This window comes from Centropristis striata, chromosome 13 (assembly GCF_030273125.1).
Source record: "Centropristis striata isolate RG_2023a ecotype Rhode Island chromosome 13, C.striata_1.0, whole genome shotgun sequence".
Taxonomy (NCBI): Eukaryota; Metazoa; Chordata; class Actinopteri; order Perciformes; family Serranidae; genus Centropristis; species Centropristis striata.
The window spans coordinates 28,772,837-28,789,855 of record NC_081529.1 but is presented as its reverse complement, the minus strand read 5'-3'; the positions used below and the strand labels follow the sequence as shown (position 1 = coordinate 28,789,855).

At 42.2% G+C, this 17,019-nt stretch overlaps 1 protein-coding gene across 1 annotated transcript in view; it reads left to right on the top strand.

Annotated features, from left to right (window-relative positions):
* The window catches only part of sdk2a (sidekick cell adhesion molecule 2a), a 107,672-nt gene that overhangs the window by 53,609 nt on the left and 37,044 nt on the right, over positions 1 to 17,019 (top strand). The window contains exons 2-6 of the mRNA XM_059348428.1: positions 4,747 to 4,909; positions 8,507 to 8,613; positions 8,903 to 9,050; positions 12,717 to 12,850; positions 16,780 to 16,891. Of these exons, the coding sequence (XP_059204411.1) occupies positions 4,747 to 4,909; positions 8,507 to 8,613; positions 8,903 to 9,050; positions 12,717 to 12,850; positions 16,780 to 16,891 (664 nt within the window). The remainder of the gene's footprint in view (positions 1 to 4,746; positions 4,910 to 8,506; positions 8,614 to 8,902; positions 9,051 to 12,716; positions 12,851 to 16,779; positions 16,892 to 17,019) is intronic.

Here is a 17,019-nt window from a genome sequence, read left to right as displayed (position 1 = left end):
AGAGCTTTGTATGACTGCATGTTCACATCTACATGAGCACAAAATAGACACAGATGTTCCCATGCACACGTAACAGATAAAGGATAAAGGATAAAGGATGAATAAAAAAGGAAAAAGACGGACACATGTTTCCAGTATGTATATGCAGTGGCTGATACACACACACACACACACACACACACACACACACAAACAGACAACAGAAGAAATAGAAAAATCCCACTTAAAACACATGCAGTGTCCACCACAGGCACAGACAGTGCTATTTGACCTCAGTGGTTCACTGCAAAGATCAAAAGCACAATGATGAAGAGGAAGAGGAGAATGAGGGTCAGACAAGAGGTTCTCTGTCGGAAACTCATTAGATCCCCGAGCCCAGTGTGCAGAGGAATTGGTCCTATCTTCCTGGAGCAGTGAGAACTGTTAGCGGTCAGCGGTCATTTAAGTTCTCGCAGAGTCTCAAAAAGAAGATCACTTTAGTTATGTGTTACATGGGGAGCAATCTGTTCCTGTCTTTTCAATTCTGCACTTAAACAGTGACTTTTCTCTCTCTCTCTCTCTCTCTGGCTTTGTTCCTGAAAATACATACTTTTGGCAGTGCCACCGATGGCCACTGTTCAAAAATTCATAATCAGACCCAAGGATGGATTACTGAAAAGGCCTACCAGGCCTCCACCAGAAAAATTCCACTTAAAGAAACTCATACCGACCATAAAGAAATGCAACCAATAGCGAAAAACAACCAAAAAAGACACGTACCTTTCTAAAAAAAGACAAGAAATTTCATTAAATGACGACAAAGAGACACAAAATTACCAAAAAAACACACAAAAAGAACACAAAGAAATACAAAATGACAAAAATGTACAAAAGCAGTAAAAGAAACGCAAAATTACCTAAAAACTATTTTTAAAAATCAAAACGGCTACCAAAAACACAAAATGACAAAGACGTGACCAAAAATATTTTACAAAATCAATAAAAAGAAATGCAAAATGACCAAAAAATAATCCACAATATCTATAAAGTGACACAAACAACCAAAAACAACACAAGAGATCACAAAAAACAAAGAAGCTACAAAGACATAGAAAAATGACCCAAAAATAACAAGATTCTGTTCTACCACACACAAAATGACACAAAGGTGGCACAAAACCACAAAAAGATGCATAATGATTACACATAAATGCAAATCAAAAACAACAAAAAAAGGTTAAACCACCACAAAGTGTCTCGTCTTAATAGTTGGTGAGGCCTGCTGCATGTCTGTGCTCAGGGTTCCATCTTGTCATTACCTGCATTATGATGAGAGCTCAACTGAATGGGGCATTTAAGGCAAAGACGAAAGTGAACACATGAATAGCACTAAAATAGGAAAACACAGCGGTGATTACTGTGCATCAATTTCCCCGCTCCACAATTTCACATCAGTAACTTGGTATTACGCATATTCCTTGCCTCAGACGATCAGTGTGTGAGTCTGGGTTTGCCATGTGAAGGTCTCTAATGGTGGCTTGTTGATGGAGCCGCATTGCTAAGTGCATGTAGCCACCAGCTACCCTGAACCAGCTGGAAGTGGTTAGGTGATGCCTGTGTGCATTTGTTCAAGCATAAATTAATGTTTTGGGATTGTGTGTGTGTGTGTGTGTGTGTGTGTGTGTGTGTGTGTGTCTGTCTAGTACGAATGCATTTACTAGTGGATGGGATTACAGCAAAGCCACCACTCCAGCAGCTAGTGCGAGGGTAAAAAAATAGGGATGGCTCCTACATTTGGGCTCAGACAGGGATCAGTTTCAAGGGCCTGTTCGATTTGACCGTGTTTGTTTTGGAGAAGTTAAAGCAAGGATGGTAGAAAGGACAGATTAGCCAGGTAGTGGAGTATTGCTGTTACCAAATGGGGAAAATGTAAGGACTGGTTTTGGAAACAGAAAGCTGCGTCGAGGTGGCTGTTGTTTGTTTTCCTCCTTTTATGAGTGGTGTCTTTGAGGGTAATAGAAAGGGGAGTAAGCTGCAGCTTTCACAGGGGTATTGTGTGTGCCGGTGTGTATGTGTGTGTCCTGTTATCTGCGTTACAGCGTGCGCATGGCTGCCTGTGTGAAACACACAGGTGCACAGTCATTCTTTTATTTACAGTTTCAATCACGTTCAATTTTCTGTATCCCCTTCCTGCGCTCGGAGAGGCTGCCCTCACATTCACCCAGTTCCACCACACCATCCCCTGCATTCGCTACCATAAATCTTGGCCGTGAACCTCCGTGTAGATGTGTAAAGAGAAAGAGGCTCCAGCAATCTGCCATGAGAGTGAGTCAGCCAGTGTGGTAGACCTAGAACCAGGCGTGCTCCAGGCCTTGGCGGCTTACTGCAACTATTAATACAGACTTTAATTAGCTCGCCACAAACACTGGCACAATCGGCTCAGTGTCGCCCGTGGCTGGCGAGGCAGACAGATCAATAGGTCTGATCATGCCTTTTTCATCAGCTCAAATGAAAGCACTTTGTCTCCAAGCTCAGCCCTGGACCTTGCGTATCACCTTAAAGGCTTTCTGTGGCTGCACTGGCTGTGTGCAGTGTTGCGGATGGGGCCTGTATAATCTGGCTGCATTAGGGAACTATAAAGATAAATGAAGGGAGGCACAGAGCATAACTCATCCTGTCAGAGAAAGGGGTTTAAGGCTGGGAAACTTTGTGTTTTCTAAAGCAGCCCCTACCACCCCCACCCCCTATGGCTTCCTAGTTTCGCACTCTCTCTTCCTCCTACTCGCTTCATTTTTTTTTGTGTACAATCTCTGCTGTATTTTTCTCCATCTGCTTTCTGTCTATTCCCCCTTCCCTCCTCACTCCATCTCCCTCTCCCTCCCCGTCTCTTGCCCCATCTTCTTTTACTGATCTAGAGGTATGGGAAGAGTTCATTTACACTTTCTCTGCTGCACAAATTGCTCTTCTACCTCTTTGCCAGCGCATTTCAGTTTGAAATAAAAGAGTAAGCTGCTTTTGCAGTAACAACTTATTTCATGTGCTTTTTGGCAGGCTTTCCCGTTGACCTTCAAGTTCCCAATCAGTGCAGAAGAAAAATGGAAATAGCTTGTTCTGAGTCCTCATTTCCTGTGAATTGCTGAAATTGTGTTGTGTGTCTGCTCACACGGGTTACTGAATCACCGAATCACTGCCTTTTTTTATCAGCCACCCCCTCTGACTGCCTCACTTTCTTTCTTCCCCTGACTTTCCCTGTGTCTCTTCATATGACTCTCTGACTTTGGGAGTAATAGAAGACATATTTAAAATACAAAATATGAGAAATGATAACTGTATTCCATTATAGTTTAATTCGGTGGTATTCTGAATTTAACTATTTAACCACTTTAACCACTGCCTTTAAAAATAGATCATGTGAAGGTATTACTTTATTTCGTTCATCAGTGTTTTCAGTTTGCATTTGAGTTTGAATTTTTATTGAAATTGCGATATGGACTAGTGCATTATCCAACTTGAAGAAAGTGCAATATTTGTTAAAGCAACTGGTTACGAAACAGTCCAATTTTAATCCAAACGCCTCTATATGACCTACATATGCCAACAAGACCATCAGCTCCGACGGGAGTGCTGTGCGGCCGGCAGCAGTGGCCTCTTCCCCCGGCCAGCTGCTCCATACACTTCCTGGGAGGCAGCAACGAGAACGTGCTGCTAGAGGCCCTCACTGTTCTATTTGGGCTGCAGGAGTGAAGGGAGGCATGGAAGAACCAGAACCAGGTCTAACGAGGCAGATTGTCAGACCCTGCTGCAGTAAAATGAGTGATTTTCTAACAGCAGTCTGGCGCTCGTGGAAACACTCACTTTTGTCCTCAGGCACTGCTAAACTCAACACAAAATGATCGTTCCTTTTCGCATGCTTTAAAGGCAAAATATGTCAGAATCCCATTTTGAATGAAGTATTGTGGTGCAGGAAGATGTTCCGAACTAAAAATTATATTCGAAGACTTGGGGGGGGGGGGGGGGGGGGGGGGATCTTTGGTACAGATCCTCACAAAACAAATCACACCATGATCTTTTATTTTTTCAATTAAATTGAGAATAATGATGCAAAAATACTAATTCTCTCCAATAGCGTGAATCATATTGCAATTGCAATATTAGTTGAAATAATCACAATTTAATCGTTTTTCCAAATTGATAAGTCCTAAAAGGGTGCGTGTGCAACAGAGGAGACCATTTTTATTTTTGAAGCAGAATTGAATCGGTGCAGATACACAAATAATGTTTTCCTTTTGGAAATGTCCTTGATGGAGATCTGCACTATGCTGGTGCCTTTCTAGTTTGAAGTTACTGTAAATACATATGAGTCACGAATTACACATGAACATATTTTTTTTTGGTAGGTACAAAAGTGTGTGTGTGTGTGTGTGTGTGTCGCATGACAACAGCAGAAACAACACTATCTGTAATGTGTGTATGTGGGGGAGGGAGGGGTGGGTTTTGTCATTTTTATTGTTTTTATTCTTATTTTTTGTAAAGCACTTTGTGTTGCATTTTTATGTATGAAAAGTGCTATATAAATAAAGTTTGATTTGATAATGTGTTTTAGCATTGGGATATGAGACCAAGATTTAGTGTATGTTACTTCATTGGAGTAATCTAATGGAATTTTATAGGGCAGTGTATTCAGTAATCTGTTGTGAAATCCACCTGATAAGTAACCCTCTCAACACTGAACTTTTTCCTCTTCTTTTCTTCTCCTTCTTTTTCCAGTAGATGATGTCCCACCTTATTTTAAGATGGAGCCCCCTCAGACCCAGGTTCACCTGGAGGGGAACCGCCTGGTCCTCACCTGCATGGCAGAGGGCAGCTGGCCGCTGGAATTTAAATGGATCTACAATGGCAGCGAACTCACACGTTTCTCCTTGGAATACAGGTGAGGAACACAACCTTGCCTGCCTGAGCTGATTCTATTATCATTTTTTTCATTCATCAACTATAATTAGCTTACTACATGAGGACATTTTAGCGGCATTTAATTGTAACTAATAGCTCATAGCTCATTTTTATTCATATTCGAGACTCATTTCTATGGATTTATTCAGGACTGATTTGGCTGCATGTCTCCCCTGAGACATAACATATTGTGCTCAGGGGATTGTCAGATTTATTCCGATTTGTATCTCACACTGTATTCAACACACACAGAGATGGTGCGAGCAGATAACTGTTCTTTTCTATTTTGCTGTTTGCTATGAAACTATCATTGCCGCAACTAAATCTTACAATGCATATTTTTCATCAGATTGTGCAGTGTGGGTGGGCTACTTTGCTCCGTCAGCAGTAAGATGCTGATTCACTGACCGCGGAGTTGTTCTGGGGACTTTTTTATTACACATACTTCAGCTTCTAAACACATCGCTGAAGAATTTTCTACTAACAGTGCCGAGTGTGGCAGCAGAAAGCTTTAGCCTGTCCTAACAAGGCATCTCAGTGTGCATGCGGGGGTGCCCATTTGTCCATGCACTGTATGGCTTGTGTGCCAGTGTGCCTGCATGTGTGTTCACAAGCCACAGTTGGAGTCCACTGTGAAAGTCAGTTTCTATCTAATTCTAGCCCTGGTTTTCTTCACTCTACTCACTGTCTGTCTAGTCCCCTAGACATGGACATACTCTCTCAGGTGGCATTGTCTGATTGCTATCACTGTCTACCCCCAGACACCACCCCACACACACACACACACACACACACACACACACACACACACACACACACGCACTCACTTTCCCATCCTGTATGTCTGACTCCCTCTCCACATCCCCTCTCCCCGCTTCTCCCACTCGTCTTCTTCTTCTTCTTCCCTCTTCTTTCCTCAGTATTTGGCTGTGCTCTCACGTGGCTTAGTCTCTGGGTCTGCTTTGCAGGCCAGCCCTCTGCTTGTTATTCTTCACCAGCCCTGATCAAAGAGGAGAACTGGAATCCATTTAATCAGACCCCCCCTCACCCACCCACCCCCAACCCCTATCCAGAATTGCAGCGCAGGGGGAACATGGCAGGGGCGGACTTCACACTCCTAACTGCCTGTAGCAAACCAATTAAAATAGACTCAGCTCTGGGGTTATCTACCTAGCATTTCACACACACCATTTAACATGAATGCACATCACGGGAGAGAAGGAGTTATGGCTGTGCAGGTCTAACAGGTGAGAGGTGCTCATATTATTTGATTCAACTGACTCGAAATACAGGATAACAATGGAGCTTTGTGAGTCCTGCTTGTCAGAAATTCTCTTTGTTGTTTGGTCCACAGCTGGCCTTAAGAATAGATTGTATAAAAGAAGTTCATGGAGCCCTCCCGTTTGACATTTTGGCTGTCCCCATCTTGGTTTTTTTGGAACCAGCACATGCACAGATCAGATTTGGCAGCTGGTGTAGGTAGCCTACCAGATGTGCTCACCGTGCCAGATCTCCTAGTCCTGTGATTAACATATTAGGACTGGGCTGCCTGTTGGAAAGTGTGTCTGCATTGTCCTGCTATACTGTTATGTTAAACATTCCTACTTAAGATCACATTTTTCCTTCTTTAGTTTAACTTTGGATTGAGTGCGTCAACCAATCAATCAGAGGCTGTGTTCCTGACTTATTGATTAACCAGAGACTGTTTCTGACTGTTGAGCAGCTCAGACAAGTTTGGGTATAAGGCTCACAAAACACATTTTAGTAACATCTTGCACTTCTGCAGACAAAAAAACCCAACAGTTTTCTATAATTCATGACTATTCGAAAATCATGCTCATACCTACTTAAGCTAACATTCTTCCATCTTTACTTTTGCCTTGGGTTGCATCCGTCAACCAATCAATCAGAGGCTCCGTTTCTGACTGTATAGCAGCTCGTACAAGTATGTTTGGCTGTAGGGTTCAAGAAAGACATCTCAGCAGCACCTCCCCATTCTCACAGCACTGTATTGCCCTCCTGCAAACAAGAAAACTATTCTAAATGGTAAATGGAGTCACATATTTACTTATATAGTGCTTTTATCCAAAGTGCTTTACACTACACACTACGCTCATTCACCCATTCACACACACATTCATACTGGTGGCCGAGGCTATCCTACAACGGTGCCACCTGCCACCTTTGGAAATTCAGTCACAGACTGATGAATGCAGCATCAGGAGCAATTTGGGGTTCAGTATCTTGCTCAGGGATACTTTATCATGTAGGCTGCCATGATCCGTGTTTTCTTTAGGGGGAAGAGTGGCCGCCGGGAAAGTCTCCGGCCACACCCTCTCAAAAGTCCGCTCACTCTGCGTGTCTCCATTACAAATTAGCCCCTAGAGGGATTTACGAGATCGTCCCGTAATGGCTTAGCGATAGTTTCGACCATGATTCGTGATAACATACGCGACAGATTAAACACGGGGGGCACAACTGTGGCCGCCGTCCCAGACTGTGCACAACGTCCACTGCTGACCATAAACAAAGCAGCATGGCTTATTATGGACAACGTCATCGCTGATCATAAACATTGTGATCGTGAATTAACCGGCATCGCTAACTGTGCACAGAGTGTCCGGTGCTTGTAAACAAACAGAGATCGCTAAGTGCTACTATACTGTACTGCTACAGAGCTAACTGTTAGCCTATTAGCAATTTGAAGCCTGGATACTAAGGGGTTTACATCCCGTCCGGCTCTGTGACTGCAGCTGGGAGGCCGGTGGCTCATTAAGAAGAGCCGCTGGCCCCCACTGCTCGTTAAGAAGAGTAAGAACGAATCTTCAAAAGTCCCCAATAACACCAGAAAAAGTGGCTGGATTTGTCGCCTGTCGCTTTTTAAAAAAAAATAGTCGTCAAGGGGGTCTGAAAAGTCGCTAAATATAGCAACAAAGTTGCTCAGTTGGCAACACTGCTTCGCCGGCTTTTACAAATGGCGCGTGTTGTTGTGGCGTCGAGTACTAGGTCACATCCTGCTTAGCGTTCCATCCAATCAGCAACCAGGATTTTTTCAGGGGAGAAAAACCGCCCTGCTCTTCGACAAGACCAAAAAAGTCCCGTCAAAAGACCGCTCAGGACAGCTCATATTCAAATTAGGGGCATTTCGGCGAGTGAGACCCGCCTTATTCCGGGTATTGGACTGTAGTAGAAACACCCTTATTAAGGACCGAACCACCGACCTTCCGGTCAGTGGGTGGCCGCTTTACTGTACTATAAATTCATGACTGTTCAAAAATCATGTCCCATCCCTACTTAAGATTACATTCTTCACATTTCTTTAGTTTCCCATCCATTGGCCATCTGTACATCAGCACTAAATCACACTTCAAGGTTGCTCTGTTATATTTCTTAATCTGAACATCTTTGTTTCATGGCTAAGTGGAATGCCATTTAAGCCGTGTTTCAGGGGCTCAATGGAACATCTCGATTAATGTAGCATCTTGAGTGTGGGGGATAAAAGCGCCAAGATGACAAATGTCGCTGTCTGTCATGCTGATGATGACTAATGGCACTTTGTGTTCTGTGTGCCCATTAGGTACCTGATCCCCTCGCTGGACCGACAGCATGCTGGCCACTACCGCTGCATTGTGAGAAATCGAGTGGGTGCTATAATGCAGTGCAGCACTGAAGTTCAGGTTGCCTGTAAGTGCGGGTTTCTTTCCATACATCTGACAGTAAGGGGAGGACGCTGTTTTTGTGAAAAGGCTTGTCAGCCACAGTATGTGGATGAGTCACTCTGAGTAAAGGAGCTTAGCATTTGAAAAAGGTACATAATGTGGTAATAATGACAATTCTTCTTTTTCACTTGCCGGCATGCATTTCCAAGAATTTCCCTATTTCCCTAAGAATTAACCCTCTAGTATTAATTTTCTTTTTTTTGCCCACTCTCTTTGTCTCCCCTTCTTATATTCTTCTCTCTTATGCCTGCTAGATATGGGTGGTTTTGTGGAGGGTGAAAGGTCTCAAACAGTATCCCAGGGTGAGGGTGCTCTCGTCCATGCACCGCGGATACACAGCTTCCCCAAGCCACAGATCACCTGGTTCAGAGATGGACGCAAGATTCCCTCCAGCAGCCGCATGTAAGTCTACCTGGGGTTTGTTTGGCTTCAGTGTGTGTGATTCCTGTGTGTGTGTGTTCCTGCGTGTGTCTGAACACTCGTATGAGTTTCTGGCGAGTGCTGAGTTGCTGAAGCAGAATATCTCTCACTTCAGAGAACTCTGAGAAGTTCAATACTGCTCACAGATTTTCTCCAGTCCCCCCCACACACACACCACGAGCGAAGTTGAGCAGAGTAGTTGATGAACGAATGTTAGCGCGGGCCTTGTGTTCATCATTGAATCACCTCTCAATGATAAAGCGGGTTATTATATCGCCCCTATTGACTTTGCAGGCGGAATGATTGAAGGGTAGAGATAGAGCAGGCAGCAGGGGAACCAATTAGACAAAATTGGACAAAAGGCCTCAATTGATGATACATTTGACTGACAGCTCTCACCCTTGGGTAGATTTGTGTGTGGGAGGGTGCATGTGTGCATATGTGCTAGTGGTAAGAATCTGTGTTAGGCTGAATGTGCACCGTGGGAGTTCTGCGGGTGACTATATATCTTTATGGCCTATGCTCTGAGCTTGAGTGCGTGTGTGTGCGGTAGCTTTTCAGATTCATCCCTGTTCAGATATGCAATTTTCCTGAAGAGCTGCTGTGAAGGTAATCACCTGAGATTAATTTTGCCATCCAGACAAATAGAGGTAGGCAGTCCACAACTCCTCAGAAACCACCTCCTCATGTATTATTCAGCTGCATTCTCTACCATGTCAAAGCTGACATGAAGACTTTTACCCTGAGTTGCATGCTCTCACTTCAATAACAGATTGGTGAGTGTGCCTGCTTGCAGAGTAAAAAAAACAAAAATGCAGCCTTAGCACAGAGGCAAATTGTAAGAAAAATCTCAACCCCTTCCATTAATGTTTTGCCCCATTCCAGAGCTGGTTTCTATGCAGCTGACTCTTATCAAAAGTGAGGCGGTAAAGCTTTGCTCTGTGACAATGAGAGCCACTGACAGGACACTCTGCATTTACCGCTTGTTTGCTCGCTTTGTGTCAGGCCACATTGATATTCACAGCCGTGTGTGTATGTTGGTGGTTGTGTGTTTGTGTAAGTGTCTGTTGACTCGGTGAGAGCCGCAGCTCCTAATTGTCCAGGAGTGTGTCTGTTTATCCTGCACCGATCGGGCAGATGCTGGCAGATACGAAGAGTCTAATCTGGCCGTGTGCTTAACGTCAGCTCTCATTTAATGGGCCCCTCTCAAACATTTGAGCCCATCAGCCTAACCAACATTCAGACATTCTCGAGTCACAGCAATGATTTAAAAGAATAGCTAGGTATGTCTCACACCCATTGCTAATGTGTAGTTTTTCCAATTACCCATAAATTTTCTTGCATTCTGCACAGCACAGCATAATTACTGTAAATGCAAATAATGTGGGACTAACCAAAATCCATCTAAAGCCCAAAAGACACAGCTCATTCAAGCTAACACAATTCCAAATCAAACATCATTTTGAGTGTACAGTATTTAAAGGGATATAGTTGTATTTATTGCTAAATTAGGGACTTTATGTGTTATTCATCCTTTTCCACTGGGGCAGGCTGCACAAAGATTGGCTTACATCTTAGAAATATACTTCAAATATGTCGACATCTAAGTTCATCAGCTGCTCAAAGCTGTTGTAGGACCAATTAATTTTTCTGTATTTATTAAGTATATCACAAGACCAGCTTCACTTATCTTAACCCCGTGGGTTCATACAGCGATTGAAATGACAATTTCTTTGTATTAAGTGCTGCAGATAGTATATAATAACGAGAGACATTCTGAACTGTTCATTTAAGACACTGCAGTACCTCCTAGATGGAAGTGCTCATAAAAATTGTTTTTGTGTGCTTCTTTTCAGACATAATTTATGAGGAAGTGTGTGTATGTATTTGTGTGTCAGTTTACCCTCAGGATTTATTGACTGTGAGAAACAACTACTCGCTAGTTTAATGATATGAGTGTGTCTGTGTGCTTGTTAATGTGTGTGCGTGTGAGAAGTTTGGCATGTGTTTGGGGACAAATTTTGTAACGCATACGAGATGACTGGGGATGTCTGATTAATTGGAAGCCAAATTTGTGACCCCAATTTGATTCGACTACATTCAACGCTACCTACAGCTGATTGGGCTGTTATTAGGTTATATTTAAGGTTAAGTGAACATCGTGGGAATGACTGTAAGGTTTTGCAGTATCCTTAAAAGGGAACATTACCTAAATTAAGATTTGCAGTATGTTATTTACACAGAACAAAACAGTTGAATCAATATTTGTGAAAATTAGCTTCTCTCTTTCAAAGCCAGAAACCAGAGCAATAACTCGTTTTGATGTCATCAATATGCAGTTTGGAGCTGCTCCATAGACAATGAATGGGATACTGATCTTTGTGAATCCACAGAATGTCTGTCTGTTTTCTTTTTTCTACCCAAATGAGCTTTATTCTAGTGTACTGTTCTGAGCTCTGAAACAGAAAATGTACCCATATACATTCACATGGGGCCTCTTAGTGTCATCTATAACATCTTCCCCAATTCATTGTCTACAGAGAAGCTCCAGACTTTATAGCTGAAAAGTAATCTGTGGCCGTTTGGAGCTCGTGGCCGTTCTAAACAGGCTGACTGCTTGGCTCCTGGTATTGCTGCTTGCAGCATTGTCAGGACAATTGTTTGGCCCCCAAAAAAACTATAAAACGTTTAAAGATTCTTTGCTTAGCCAGTGCTCCTTGCAGCATTGTTTAGAACCATGGTAGCCCATGGCTGCTCGCAGCAGTCTGAACTGCTCATTCGATCAAATTTACCCTCAACAATGCACTCCCTTGGGTCCTCAGCAATACATCCGCTGACTGGGAAGTCGATTGGATGAACAGTCATACAGACACAGACAGACAGACAGAGATTACTTCCTTTGAAGTTAGAAGATGCTGCTACAGCACCATCCATTGGTCAGATGGCACCAAAATTGTCATTGTCACATCATGGCTTCACATGTCCATAAAAGGAGGTTGCAACAGCACAAAGCGGTTAGAAGATTTGTCTCTGAGGGCCAGTTACAGCAGAACTGTATGGAACATCAAAAATCTAAAGAAAAAATAAGCAAACAAGCTTTTGGCTTGATCCAGAGATTTTCTGGATACAATTGGATCACAAGTGCTCCAAATTTGTGTAGATTTGTTTACAATCTACATAGATTAATCAGTTTGATTATTTTGGATAGATTTGTCTGGACCCACAAAATCCACGAAAATAAATGTTTCTGAAACTGACAGTCCAAACGTTACAGAACAAAATGTAGAGTTCACTGTTATAGCACCAATGTCTGGCCAAATTGCATCAAATTTGAAACTGCATACCCTTTGGTCCTTAGCAATACACCCGCCAACTGTGGAGTTGATTGAATTAATGTTTCTCAAGATATATGAAGGACATACTCACATGTATATTATCTGCTTTATAGTTAGATGAAATAACACATTACAATTTAGCTATCTAGCTTTTGAAATTTGGAGAGTTGTTCATTTTTTCTTATATTTTTGAATTGTTTTAGTAATTTAGAATTAAAAAAATGGGTGAAGTTCCCCTTTAAAAGTATGTCAAACTAACCAGTGTGTGTGTGTGTGTGTGTGTGTGTGTGTGTGTGTGAATATTTCATTATAGTGCCATCACCCTGGACAACACACTGGTCATCCTGTCCACTGTGGCCCCAGATGCAGGACGTTACTACGCCCAGGCAGTCAATGACAAAAATGGGGAGAACAAAACCAGTCAGCCCATCACACTCACAGTGGAGAGTAAGTACACATGCAGGTGCAGGAGCATCCACACACACTGAAGCAAAAGTATTCCTCGCCCACTCTGCGCCACACCTCACTAGCAGATTGTTGGTGTCAGCAGCAGATTGCATTAACAGGTTGTTGCTGATGAAAATGGAGCTTGAAAAAAAAAAAAGTTATGATACAGCTCACATATTCATTCAACACAACAGGCACACAACAGGTGGTTCAGCCAAAGACAATAGAAACAGAGATAGCGCCCTCTACTGGTGCAGCCCTTCATCATATCACTCCTTCCTGCCCTTTCTTCTTCTCTCTCTCCAACAGACATAATCATACCCATTACCTGCAATAGTTGTCCTCTTGTTCTGCAGTCCTCCTCTGACCTCTGGCTCGAGGAGTGAATTACGATCATGAGGTTTGTGTTTGGTGGAGCTCCGGCAGCACCTCTCTGACTTGCTCGATGTACAGGCCCATAAAGTGGACCTTCAGTTTAATCGCTCCTCGCAAAAAGCAGATTTATGAAAATGACACCGAGCAAACGGGGAATGATCAAAAATGCACACACACACAAACACACATCAGATTAGAAGGTCGGCCTCACTTGTAAATGCTCACAACTTCAAATAAAGTTTGGCATTGCTCATGCAAGCGTGGATACATGTCACGTAATTAGTGTTTGGTCAAACCTGATGCTTCCCTTTACTCCCAGTGACTTTCATCTGAACAAAGACACTCCACTTCTCCCACCCACTGTCTTTCATCCAGATAAAACCAAGTCTTTTTCTGCATACCACGACCTGCCAACCTCTGGAGATAATATTAACGATAATATTTTATACCACATATAATACAACCTTTGATAAAAGACATCACAGGATCCATTGTTATTTGTAGTATTTATCAAATGGAGCTTTTGTTCCCAGACGAGGATTTTAACCTGCTTCATGTGGAGCTGCACATTTTTAATATCAACTTCTCTCTTTCGCTCCAGCATCTGCTCATCATTTTGTTAATACAGTGTTTGTAATTCAGTGCTCAATACGCATGACACAGCAATCTGTGGGGACCAGATAGCACTGAATATCACTGAATCTGACCTTGCGGATCACACAACCGTATTTTGCATCTGAAAGTCAATAAGGTTTTTACAGCTGCATTTGTTCATTTTAGCTATTCTGCAGAGAAAAGACAGAAAAATATGCAGCAGAGGGAGTGTGTTGGTCCAAAGGGAGCATACAAATGAGACAGTGCGTGGTCTTATAGCAAAAAGCAAACTAACACTGGCTAATACTCAAAGTGGGCACACATTTTTGCTTTTTGTCTTCTTCTTCAGAGTGTGAAATTCACTAAAGCTGACTTGGGTGAACAATTGTCTTTGGACACAGACAGATGTAAACAATGTGGTGACATTAGTAGCAAGAATTTGCTATGCAGGTCACCACGTTGTTTACTTTTCCCATTTAATTAGAAGATTACACACTTGAGGTATTCTCAACACTGAGAGTTTATGAACTGCAATACATTAATTAGACTCTGCCAAGGAACCAATCATGTCCTCTGGAAAATAAAATGAGTTATTTGACTAGTCTAATGGATTCCCAGTTTTCATTGTGTCATTGGCAAACACAGACAACATTCTTGGCTGAATATTATGGAATTTAAGTTAATTTAACAAACTTGTTAAGTTTTTATATTAACACAAACATGTAACACATCTGATAAACATTAAATAGATAGTGTAATATCAGCATCATATTCGGCAGGGAAAATTTCAGCGTCAGCAAAACTTCATCAGCAATTACAGTTAATAAATCATGCATATATTATATATATTAGTATTACTTACAGTATATAAAGTGTCTGTGACCTTCATCTTCATCCCTTGCTCTACTCCACTCTCTATCAATCACTTCTCCTCCTCCTCTCTCTGTTTAATTCCTCTCCTCTACAACACTATGTACCAGGAGCTCCGAGACCGTAAGACCCACACCAATCAAACTTTCCACATTATCTCACACATTAATTAGGAAACAAAAATTACATAGATCCAAATGCCTGTAATCCTACACTTTAGCCAATAACTTCTAACCCAAGTGATCTAGATTTTTCCTCATAAATCCTTTGGACTTTGTTAAATCCTTTGCAGTCTGTTTAATTTCTTCTTCTTTTTTTTTTTTTTACTTTTCTGACAAGCTGTTCTACATAGATTCACTATGCTAATTAATGATAATGCCAATATTGCCCTCAAGATGATACTTTCAAGATGGATTCTTAAACCTCTCAGTCAGCCACAGAATCAATTTTATTTATCAATTTACTTATCAATCAAGGGCTTAATCATCTGCCTCCAGATAGTATCTTTTGAATAAACACATTAAATCTCTTTAAAAGGACAAACTTCATCCAGATGTCTCACTTTAAAAAGCCAACTTGAGTTTTTGTCACCCAAAAATCATGGCAATGCATTTTAGGCTCAGGGTACACCACTCAACTGTTTTATACACTCAGTGCCGCCAAAATGAATTATCCTTTCATTCTGCGTTTAGGTAGGCTTTGAGGTTAACTCAAATGTCTTTATTTTGAAATGTAAAATGTATTCTTTAAATGTGCCAGCAAAATGTCAGCAGCGGCTTAATTTTGACTTTGTACTTAGTTTCCTGCCTCGCTGCTTGTGCTCGAAGCTGTACAGTCATTCTTATAATATGTGGATGTGCCAGAATCACTGCTTTTAAATGCACCTAACATCTCATTGTCTACTGTGAACCTTTTTACTCAAGGCTGTGCTTTATCTTCGTTTGAAAACTTAAAGTGATCATATTGATCATAAGTGTTCGTATTTGATAAAGTGGGGTCATATTTTCCATGGTCAGTTTATAACCTTCAGTAGATGTCAGTCAGAACGCCTCCACCATCTATTGTAGGGAACACACTGACTCTGGATAGGAACCTCATCTTATTCAAATCTGAACCGTCCCTTTAAACCTCAGCTATGCAGCATGTGACAAGAATTTCTGCTATGGAAGCCCAGCAAAGAATTTAATTTCTTATGGTGAATTGTCTTTTTATAGCGGCCTATTCACTGTCCTGTACTAAACTTGGTTTGTAAAATTGTAAAGCAACTGAAATCATAATTTCAAACTGTACAGCTGAAGAGCTAGAGACTTAAGCGGAGCAATCAAATGGGGAGCAGAACCAAACAGCAATAACCCATCAGGAGGGCTGCGCCTACATTCAGGCAGTATTTGTAGAGGAAGCTTTGTCATTACGCTGTTGAGAACCCACAGAAACGGGCCCTGAAAGGGTGTGATTTACAATGAGGTGGCACCAAATAACAATAATGATAATAAAAACTTGATTAGGAGCCCTATTAACCTGGGGTAGCCCTGAAAAAACCCTCACAACTGCACACGGACACACTCGGGCGAACACAAACACGCACGCACACAGTGCACACACCGTAAATACGCAGTAAACGCGCAATCACTCAAACACATACGAGCCCACGAGCCCATACCCGTACTCTGGGGAGGTGGGGGAAAATGAGATCAGATTCAGAGAGAGATCACTGATTGAGGGCAGTGAATCGATGGTTGGCTGGAGGCTCCGTGAAACCCGTGAGTGATGGTGCTGCATTTAATCGCCTTTTGTGTTTGTCTCAATTATGCTACATAATGGCTTCTAACACCTGGGCTAACACCGTGCTCAGGAAATGCTGTGTGCACTAGAAAAAGGATCTAAAGTAAAGACAGGGTGTTAATAGTTGGGTGATAGCATGCTGGCTACCTGCTGCTGATAGTGACAGACTGTCGGTCTCTGTCTGAGGATCTAGTCATGCTCACTTGGCTATATCAGGCAGATGTGCAGGTTTAATGTGAGGTCTGCATACTTTATAGATTTTTCCACTTCTTTCTATCTACGTCTATGTGTTTCTGTGTGTTTGATAGATGTGGGAGGACCTGCAGACCCCATCGCCCCCTCTATCATCATCCCACCCAAGAACACCAGTGTAACCATGGGAAGAAACGAGGCTATTATGGAGTGTGTTGCTAATGCAAGGTAAATTTAACCACACACACACACGCACACACAAGGAAACCCATGAAAAGACAAATACAAGCACACACACACACAGGCACGCGCACATTATCAAAACACATCCACCTCTTCTCACCTCCACATCGGAT